At 41.2% G+C, this 10,694-nt stretch overlaps 2 protein-coding genes across 2 annotated transcripts; one reads left to right on the top strand and one right to left on the bottom strand.

The window, feature by feature from the left end:
* The first annotated feature begins 3,602 nt into the window (after positions 1–3,602).
* Positions 3,603–4,395, top strand: LOC121754306. The gene has a single exon (XM_042149686.1). It carries the CDS (start codon positions 3,656–3,658, stop codon positions 4,229–4,231), a length of 576 nt encoding a protein of 191 aa, XP_042005620.1. The 5' UTR covers positions 3,603–3,655; the 3' UTR covers positions 4,232–4,395.
* Positions 4,396–5,063: 668 nt separating this feature from the next.
* Positions 5,064–8,446, bottom strand: LOC121756497. Its single transcript, XM_042152051.1, has 7 exons — positions 8,367–8,446; positions 7,946–8,012; positions 7,801–7,859; positions 7,625–7,714; positions 7,293–7,432; positions 5,763–5,820; positions 5,064–5,489 (listed from the first exon to the last, which is right to left on the bottom strand). Exons 2-7 carry the CDS (start codon positions 8,010–8,012, stop codon positions 5,286–5,288), a joined length of 618 nt encoding a protein of 205 aa, XP_042007985.1. The 5' UTR covers positions 8,367–8,446; the 3' UTR covers positions 5,064–5,285.
* Positions 8,447–10,694: the final 2,248 nt, after the last annotated feature.

A 10,694-nucleotide genomic window follows, 5' to 3' on the forward strand; every position in this document is an offset into this window, starting at 1 on the left:
CTGAATTTCGCCAAATATCACGTAAAATGATAAAATGATATTTGTTAGGTTTATTGCATAGAATGATAGTTTTGTCGGATAGAATGATAATCTGAGTTGATAAAATGATAATATGTCATTTCCCTCATTTAATTTCTGAATTTCGCCAAATATCACGTAAAATGATAAAATGATATATGTTAGGTTTATTGCATAGAATGATAGTTTTGTCGGATAGAATGATACTCTGAGTTGATAAAATGATACTTTTGACTGATAAACTGATAAAATGATAAAATTATACTTAAATAAGATTTTACGTATTTAAATTAGCGAAATTTGTATATCATGGGAAATAAGATTTTACGTATAACTGAACCTCATACATACGTGTAACTGAACCTCATACATCTGTATATCATGGGAAATAAGATTTTACGTATTTAAATGAGCGAAATCTGGATACGTAAATTTTATCATGAGTGAAATTCAGAAATTAAATAAGCGAAATGACATATTTACCCTCTGCGCCTTTTTTATGAAGGAAAACTAAGTTTGAATCTAGATCACGTGATTTTAAAAATGTGTGGTCCAGATTTAGTTATAGGGTTATTACAGAAATTGAGGTTATCATTATAATGCACCCCTTCTTGCAATAATATAGATATAGTTGCTTATAATATAGTCCCCAAATTAAAAGACCAAACATATAACTATGGTCCCATTTTTTAGTGTCACTTGTTGATGCATACGCTGATATGCAATTCAAAATACTCATTCGTACTATAAAATATACACTATTTCCTTTTTAATTCGTCACATTAAAATTCTTCATTAACAATATTTTAATTACTCTTTAACGAGGATGATTAATTTCTTGTGCGGCACGTGTATTCGTGCAACTTTATTTTGTGTGAGAAGTGGAGAAAGAGTCCATTTTTAGTAATGAGTTATCTTGATTTGGACAAATCAAAAGGAAAGTGAATCATCTTTAGTGGGACGGATGAAGTACTACTTTTTCTCTCTACTCCTCTCTCACTTTAATTATCAATTTTACATTAAAATTTGTGTCAAACCTAACTGCATATTCTTTTGGTACGGAGAATGTATCATATACTCCCTCCATCCCAACTTAAGAGTCCTGTTTTGCCATTTCCATCTGTGCCAACTTAAGAGTACTATTTCACTTTTACCATAAATGATAAGTAGACCCCACATTCAACCAACTTATTCCACTCATATTTTATTATAAAAGTAATACGTGAGGATGAGACTCATATTCTACCAACTTATTCAACCCACTATTTTTTACATTTCTTAAAACTCATGCCCTAACTAATTAGGACTCTTAGAGCATCAGCAGTGGCAGACGTCACCGCGGAATTCCCTCCGGCGTGCGGGAATTCCGTGGCGGACGTCCGCCATTGTGAATGTTGGTTTTGCAGCGGAAATCTATTTAGTTTGATTGAAAGATTTACATCTAAACATGCTTTTATCTGATTGAATACTAGAAACATGTTTATCAACATATAATCTCAGATCATATTGAATATATTTGCAATTAAATACAACGATTTATCGTATGAATTCAAGTAATTGAATTGGAACTCCTTCAATCGTCTCTACCACGGATCTTCTGATATGTTCCCTTTAACTCGGAATTGACCTTTGTGTGGGCAAAGCTTGTCAAACCCTTAAAAGCTGGAGAAGAGTTTGAAGAGAGAAATCTCTACAAAAAAATCGCAGAGAATGAATTTTACGCTAAAAAGAATCGATTCTTTCTTCTCTTCTTCCCCCTTTTTATTAAGTTAATTATTTTGGGCCAGACCAGGGATCTATGGAGGATTGGATTGGGCCACAGTTCAGGCTTTCACTAATTAAATTAAAATCAATTTAATTCAAGCCCAAACTTAAATATTATTATCATCCACTATAGATATAATATTGACTGCCCGTCCAAACCGAAATTACGAGTATTCCGGGACTTCCTCTTTAATTAAATCATTTCTCGTGTTAAAGATATAAATATCCATTAATTAATATCAAGTCTGCTATCTGACTATTATTAATTAATTTCTTTTTCCAAGAGTGGTCTAGTTTAGAAACATTATTTATTATTCATGGAATAAATTCCAACTGGCCAGTTTTCTGAATAATAAAACCTTTTCCTAAACACCTCTTGAGGATATTATCATACTGGCCTCTCCCAGCACACGATTCATTGCAATAACAATACTAGCACCACTTAGACATTAATGATCATTACCCAATCTATCAGGATTCTTGGGCAACGAAATTCCCTCACCATTTGATAAGTCAAAGTAGTTTTCAATTAATATCGTATGCTCAATGTTATGTCAACAATGATTAAGAAACGATAATCACCAAGACCTCGTCTTTCAGTAGATAGCCAAGAAAGACTTATCTCACTGTTTGATCCTTTCAGTGCTATACCACACCGACGTCGTTCATTTCCTTAGGTAAGGAAACTTTCGGACTGACGTCGCAACCTTTCACGATAGGTAGTCAAAGCCTATCTAGGTTGTGAAACAATTTTCCTTCTGCAAGAACCGACAAGTTACCTACTGTGAACGTTGCTCACAACTCGTCTACTATGCAGAAGACTTAGACTCATTTTGCTTAAACTATGTATTTAAATGGAAAACCGCATTTTAACATCTCATAAATACATAAGCAAAATACATTGTAACAAAATATTCTTTCTCATAAAATGGTAACAAATGGATAAAAGAGTTATTACATATACAAGCATTCGAAAGATGCTTTCAGTATACTAAACTCTAACAGTGCATGGCATGCACGGATACGGAATTCCGTCGAGGAATTCGCAGTTCCGCGGCGTTCCGCGGAATTACATGGGGAATTCTGTGCTGACGTCCGCCATTGCGTTGACTCCCACGGACATCCGCGCGGAATTCCCGTCTATTGAATTAAATGTTTTTTTTAATTTCTATAAATACATCCCGTTGAACTTTATTTCATTCGCACCACTTGTATTTGCCGCCATGCGCCAAAAACAAGCTCATGTTCGACTCCAGAATGATATTATTGAAGAAGTATGGCAGGGGAGGGGTCGTCGTTGATGTAGTTTTAAATTATTGAAATGTATTTTTTTTAATTTGGTGAAATGTACTTTTCTTTTTTTAATGGAATTTTTTTCCCTATTTGTGTCGAAATTTTAATTCCGGAAATTGTTTAATTTGTGAATTTGTGAATTTTTTTTATTGTAGGAAGTCCGTCGGGAATTCCGCCACTGTGCAGTGGGAAGTCCATATGACGTGACAGTGCAGTGGGAAGTCCGTATGACGTGGCATGAGGTGTTTTTGAGAATTCCGCCATGAATTCCGCCGGGAGCTCCGCGCCACTGCTGATGCTCTTAAGTTGGACTGAGAGAGTAATTAACTGTAACAATAATTTTGTGTGGATCATATAAAACTCGGCACTAAATTTTCTCAAAAGTTGTCGGACCTAAAATGGATACTATACGATGATCAAAAAATACAAAACTGTCAAATACTCCAACAAATTACCGTGTTGAAATTGAGTAAAAAAAATCAGTATCCAATGTGAAAGCAGCCAAAGACAAAACACTCAAAAAGCAATCCAACAAAAAAAACACACCCAGTTCACACTCCCAATCTCTCCCTTTCTCTAAATGGCCAAACCGCCCCCTCCTCTCCACAAGCGGCCGAGCGGCCGCACCAACCTGGCCTCGTGCATCGTGGCCACCATCTTCCTCATCTTCCTCATCATCATCGCCTGCATCGTCTACCTCACAATCTTCAAACCCAAGGACCCCTCCCTCACCGTCAACGCCGTCACTCTCCCCGCATTCTCCCTCTCCAACTCCACCGCCTCCTTCACCTTCTCCCAGTACGCCACCGTCACCAACCCCAACCGCGCCGCCTTCGCCCACTACGACAGCTCCATCCGCCTCCTCCACGCCGGCCGCCAGGTGGGCTTCATGTTCATCCCCGCCGGCAACATCGCCGCCGCCCGCACGCAGTACATGGCCGCCACCTTCTCCGTCCAGTCGTTCCCGGTCGAGCTGGCTCTGCCGCAGCAGGAGATTGGGGTCCGGGTCGGGCCGAGCATGGAGGTGGAGTCGAGGATGGAGCTGGCGGGCCGGGTTCGGGTGTTGCATTTGTTTAATCATCACGTGGGGGCCCGCGCGGACTGCAGGGTTTCGGTTTCTGTCAGTGATGGATCTGTCTTGGGTTTCCACTGTTAGTTTCTTGTCTTTTTTTGGTAATTAATTAATATTAGTAGATCACTTGTTTTGGATTTCATATGGAAATTATTAGTTTAGGAAATGCAGAAGCGAGAAATCTGGCTTTTGTTCCTCTTCGGGATTAGCATTGGAAAATATAAACAGAAAAGGGATTTCCGCATTAACTAATTCATGTGATGAGGTGGAAAAAGCGGGAATATACGCACACTTCTATTGTCCTACATTGATAGATCAATCTACTCCTGCTTCCCTTCAATTTTGTTACACTTTCTCTATTAATTTTCCATTTTCATTTTATAAAGATGAAAAAAGTCCTATCAATATAATGTATTTATGCTACAAGAAGAAGAATGGTCAAAAGATGTGGACCCAATTTAGGTGGTGGTGGTGGTGGGGTTGACAATCACTACCTCTATAAATTAATCATCCACAACCTCAACTGAAAAACACTAGAGAAAGAAATGTCAAATGTGTATATCGCAGTTTGAACTTTGAACAAGGCAAAATTGAAGGAAAAAAAGGGAAAAGTTAAATTAAAATGGAGGTGCCTCTACCATATGAGCTACACCCCCTCCACGCTCTCACTAACACTTGTTTTAACACATCCAACCCAATTAAAACTAATTAAATGTAAATAAATACGTTTGTGTTGAGATTTTATTGATCCCATGCTAGAATTAAATTAGGGAAACCCAGTTCATATTGCAATTGCTTAATTATTCGATAATTGGATTGTTAATCATTATTTTTGTTAATCTCCAACTATAATGATAGAGCCCTCTGCTCTCACTTATCGAGATTTATAATTGGATCGTCTAACACGCTGCAAATCTATTAAAAAAAATGCATGTAAAAATTGCATACATCTCCCTGTAGTTGCTGGCTGAATTAAATTTTTTGTACAAAAATTGCTAGATTAGATATTTCTGGGAAGGAAAATTTGGATAAGCGAGCAATAGGTTTCATACCCCAGTCAACGAGTAAAAGCCTTAGCTTCACTGGAAAACATCAGGTTAACTACACTTCTCTAAAGCAATCTAAGCTGGAGGAGGAGCTACCAGTGTTGCCTGTGTTGGTTGTTATATCCTCTCGCCCACGGCACTCCGGGCTGGTTCCTTCCCTTTCTTCTTGACTCGTTGCTCTGTCCAGACAAGACCCTCATTCTTTCTTCTTTCATGTTAGCAAATAGCGAGTCCAAGGTTTGAGACTTCTGTTTGGGGCTCAGAGAGGCTTGCTGCGCTGGTTTGTGTTGTGGTTTCTGCAAATAAATTATAACCACCGATTAATCAACATTGCGACAAAAGCTAAGCAGAGCCTTCTCATTGTGTTGCATTTATCACTCTACTTTAAAGTAACTATCATCTGATAGTCAGTATCCTAACTACAGAACTTTATGCATCTCAATTCTCAAACTTAACAAGAACTCTTTTATGGAAATCACAGAACAAGATCAAAATAAGAAAAAATAGATATAGTGACTGAAAATGGAAGCTTAGGATGTTCAGTGTTAAAATGAAGGGGGTACACATACCTTCACAATGAAGCCAAATCCAGTTGCAGCATTATTCTTGAAAGTCGAGGCCCCAGCCCTGCAAAAACATAACATAGCAAAATCAAATAAGTATATGTAAAATGCGGGCTACAACATTTCCCAGAAACAGGCATCAAGAGTCAGAATGATCCTTCAGCTTAAGTGATCAATCAACCACGATCGAGAAGCAACATGGCCAACTTGTGTATCTTTTTTATACTATTTGATACTTCGTAATCAGCGAGGATAATGTAAGATATACTGGACCATATCTGAGACTTGCTATCTTCATCATTCCTTTTTTATTCTATATGACACTTTGTAGGATAAAATAAGATACACCTGTACTTATCTGATGCTCATTATCAACTTATAAGTCTTAATACACTACAAAAATTCAGTACGGGTTATGGCCAAGACTGATGGAAATAACCCCTTCTTTAGAGAGAATGAAAAAGGTGTTCCCCGGTTCATTGAAACATAATTAACCTTGGGCCGAACAGTGAATAACCCACATAAACACCATAAGCTTAATTGGGTTTCGGATAGCCAATAAATTGGTAGAAAACCAAGGAAGCTGCAATTATCCCTTAGCTGCAATTATCCCTTAAGCAGGCAAAGATCACAAACAAAACAAGCTGGTTCGCATCACTAGCCCAAAACACTTAATCCAACCAACAATGCTGCCCTAAAGGCCTCTAAACACTTATTCAAAAACAAGCTGGTTCACATCACAATGCTGGTCTAAACAACCCTTTGTTAAACAACGAAATAAATAAATGCCGCCCAATTCACTCCTCTAACCATCAAAATATAGAGCAGAGACTGAAACTGTGTAGGGCAGAATCCCGTAGAACACAAGAGGTGCCCAAACCAAGAGAGAGAGCATATCCACTTAATTATCCCCCTAAAACCATACAGGCTTGGCCAAATACCCATCAGAGGTTAGGAAATTCTGGAGCAATCATCTAAGAAGACAGACCTTTAGAACATTTTATGAGTCTAGAATGCCACAACTGGAATAAATCTAGTCAACAACAGCATGAATATACATTTGTAGGAGAAATTTCAAGCTGGGCCGATTTATGATATTAGCACACCATAGCTAACAGTCTACGTGGCACTTATAACTCCATTTACTCTTAACTTCCACAAACAAATTAGTATGTTTCACTTATATCACACCAAAGTATCATTTCTTCGGCAACAAATGGACAACAAAAATCAGTTAAACCATCCCACGCATGATGCACCCAAATGCCAACTCCCAGGATGATACTCAATAAGATTGAAAAGCCATGTTTCAACAACACATGTAAAAGTGCCCAGATTAAGCCATCATCCAACTAAATGAAAGAAACATCAACATGCTCTGAGAAATAGACAATTGGAGTTCATGGAAAAGTCCCAATAAGAGCCACCAATTACCTGCATCAAAGCAGAAGAGGAATTAACCCCATCAACATATGTTATAAGAAATTGAAACAGTCCATAATTTAGAAGCATAGATGTGCATAAACAGTTGTTTACCTTGATTTATTAACATTGAATGGCCTGCTCCAATTTGAAGCTCTGCTTCGAATAGGAGCAACAGCAGCCTTTTTAGCAGCTTCAGATGCCAAAGGGAACTGATTTCCCTGAAAGTTTGACCTCCTCTGAGCAAGGCCACCCTGTCAGAAGAGAACAAAAAATGGTCATAAACCAGGCAAATTACAGTTTATGTTAACTAACTGCAGCCCACACCATGCCTTCCTCCACCACACTCCAAAGAAAAACTCATGCAGGAGGGATGAGGTTTCAACACTTACAGATGATACAAATCTAAAACACCATAAGTAGATTTCGATAGTTACTTGCCATACCTGTCTGAGGGAAGTTCTAGTGTCCATAAATCTTTTGACTTTCAAACCTCTATCTTGGGAAGCATTATTGAACGATTTCTGATCCTTATTCTGTAGGTATTGAAACCATTTGTTTCAGAAAGGATAAAAAAAAGAAGAAAATGTCTAAAACAGAAGTGTCAAGTGATGGGTCCTACAGAAACTCTTTGTTTGTTCGGCTTCACAGCACGAGTCTTGGACATTTTGATGATGTCATCTGAAGTTAAACGGAATAAAATCGTAAGGGAATGCAACATGAAACCGCAGCCAGTAAGAATATCTTATTAGTACTAAAATTTACACCTAATGACATATCCATTTTCTTCTCTGTAAGAGCTATTGCCTCACTTGTTAGGGGCTCAGCCGCCATCTGTGTATGCGAAAAAAGGGTCATACATATTAGACAAGGCAGATATTCCCCAAGAAAACTAACATAGGGGGAAAAGGCAACAATGTCCATCAATGAATCAAATTATACAATTTCTTCCTATTCCAACCCCTCAAACTAAAAAAAATGAAATTAGTCGCTCATCAACTCAATTTGCGAACATTCAATATATAACAATTGGTAAACGAAGTTTGAAAGACCTAATTCCACATCATAAAACAATATCGCAATCCAAAAACTCAGCTCGCAGCTTTGAATCAAGGAATTGACCAGAATCGCACATATAATACAGTTAATCCGGAAGTAGGTTAGTAACAGTAAGAAAGAATAAGCAACCTGGTGATCGAATATGATGGTGAGTTGTGGAGAACAAATCTGAATTAGGGTACGAGCAGAAAGAATCAAAACCACGTGAGAAAAACAAGGTTAAAACAAAGGCGGTGTTTTGAGAGCGTCCACTGTAGCCCCGCCCCAGTTTTTGTCCACAGCCCCAAAATTATTGTCCATAGTCCAAAAATTTAGGGTATCCACTATGAAGTGGACGCGGCTATAGGCGGGCGGCGGGCAGGCCATAGTGGGAAGGTTGTCCGCCCCGGGGGTGGACTCGGCAGGCGTGGCGATGGGGGGCGGACGGGCGGTCGCCGGGTGCGGGGCGAGGACGCGGCGGGGGGGCATAGCCGCGCCTATAGGCGCGGCGACCATAGTGGCAGAAACCGCCGCGCGCATGCGGCGCCAATTTCAATTTTTTTTTTCCTCTATAAATACCACTCCCCACCACCTATTTTTCACCATTTTCACAAAATCCCTCAACTCACTATCTACACAATCACTCTCTAAAAAATGCACCGAGGAGACGACGAATCACCCAACTCTCAGGAATCGGGATATGGCAGCAATCCATCAAACCCCTCGGGGCTATCCTTCGCAGCCATCGGGTTTTGGCGGATATGCTTCTCAGCCGTCGGGCTTTGGCGGATATGCGCCTCCGTCCCAGCCTTGGACTTGGAATCAATCTCCCCCACCGTGGGCATCGAGTCCACCGTGGGCTTTGGCGGATATGCGATTATTTAAATTACACTTGATTGAAACTAAAAAATATTTAAAAATGAAAATTGATTATAAAATTTGGGGGCTATTGGAGGTGTCCACTATAGTGGCGGAAATAGAATTTTGTGGCTATAGACAACAAAATTGAGGCTATGGACAAAAACTGGGGCGGGGCTATTAGGCGTGTCCGCCTTACAGTGGACACCCTTATTTCCGTCACATTTTCAATAGCCCTCAAATTTTACAATCAATTTTCATTTTAAAATGTTTTTAGTTTCAATCAGGTATAATTAAAATCATCGCAATGTAAATAATTAGAAAACGAGGTAATTGTGACCGAATATTCGTTGTATTGAAAATTGTAAAATTATACAACGAATATTTAAAATAAAATACAAATAAAAACTCCGCCACCGTCTACTCGGTGTCGGAGTCAGCTTCCTCTTCTTCTTCTTCTTCTTCTTCTTCTTCTCCTCCTCCTCCTCCTCCTCCTCTCTCGCTGCTGCCGGCCGCGGTTGCCCCAGGAGCATCATCAGCCAACCCTAGACGACGCTCAATCCGAGTGATGAGCTTCTGGTATATATTCCTGATGTACGGGTCATCGGTGGCTAGGTATTTTCTGCAGACGTCCTGCAGTTGTTGCATCAACTGCACATCGAGGTTCTCCCTCAAGACCTCGTGGGGATCAGGAACCATGGGCTGTGCGAATGGGGAGGGCTGCGGGATGCGCGATCCAGACGCGACCGACGATGGGCGGGAGGCATTTCTAGCCTCTTCGACTTGCTCGTCGTTCTGCTCGAACGAGTGCGAGCCGCTTCCGCTACTGTAGTCCCCGGCAAGGTTGTGCCTTGTACGCTTCGGCCCAGGAGCTCCAGTGACCTCTTGCGCGCAGATGTCCTTGAATTTCGGACAACCCGCGAGGACTAGATACCACATTGTAAACTTCTGTTAGCCCTCCGTGTTGTATTGGCCCATCGACAGGGCCTTCATGTCGGCTTCGCTTCAGCCATTCTCAGCGTGGAGAAGGTTGTTCCGGTATATACTTGCGAACCGCAGCCGGCAGAATCCTAGACCACTTTTTGCAGATCTGTTCTGGGTCGCGCTCTCGGGCGCCGGCAGGTTTGAACTCGTTGTATGCCATCAGGATGCGCTTCCAAAAGCTCCCCTCGGTCTGATCGGTGCCACTATGGGGTCCGATGTGATGGCATCCCACGCTCTCGCCACGGCAATGGACTCCGCTTTGGTGTAGAGCTTGCCCCGTTTGGAGCCCTCGCCACCGCCACTGCCTACGCCGCTACCCTCGCCACCGCCACTGCCGACGCCGCTGCCCAAGCCACCGCAACCGCGGCCGCGGCCGCCGCCCCTACCGCCACCGCCCCCGGCACTGCTTCGGGTCGGAACGGGCGTTTCCACCTGTGCTGCAGGCGTATCTGGGCTGCCGGAACTGAGCAGACCCATCATGGTATCCAGAGCGTCTTGATCTGCTTCGGTGTAAGGAGATTGGCTGGATAGGAAAGGGGACTCCGGACGCGGCTGGCTAAGCGCGTCGAGGTTGGGTCTGTAATCTTCAAACCCCGAGCGACTTAGATTCCACTGAAAAGGTTGGGGCGTTGGAGA

This window comes from Salvia splendens, chromosome 11 (assembly GCF_004379255.2).
Source record: "Salvia splendens isolate huo1 chromosome 11, SspV2, whole genome shotgun sequence".
NCBI lineage: Eukaryota > Viridiplantae > Streptophyta > Magnoliopsida > Lamiales > Lamiaceae > Salvia > Salvia splendens.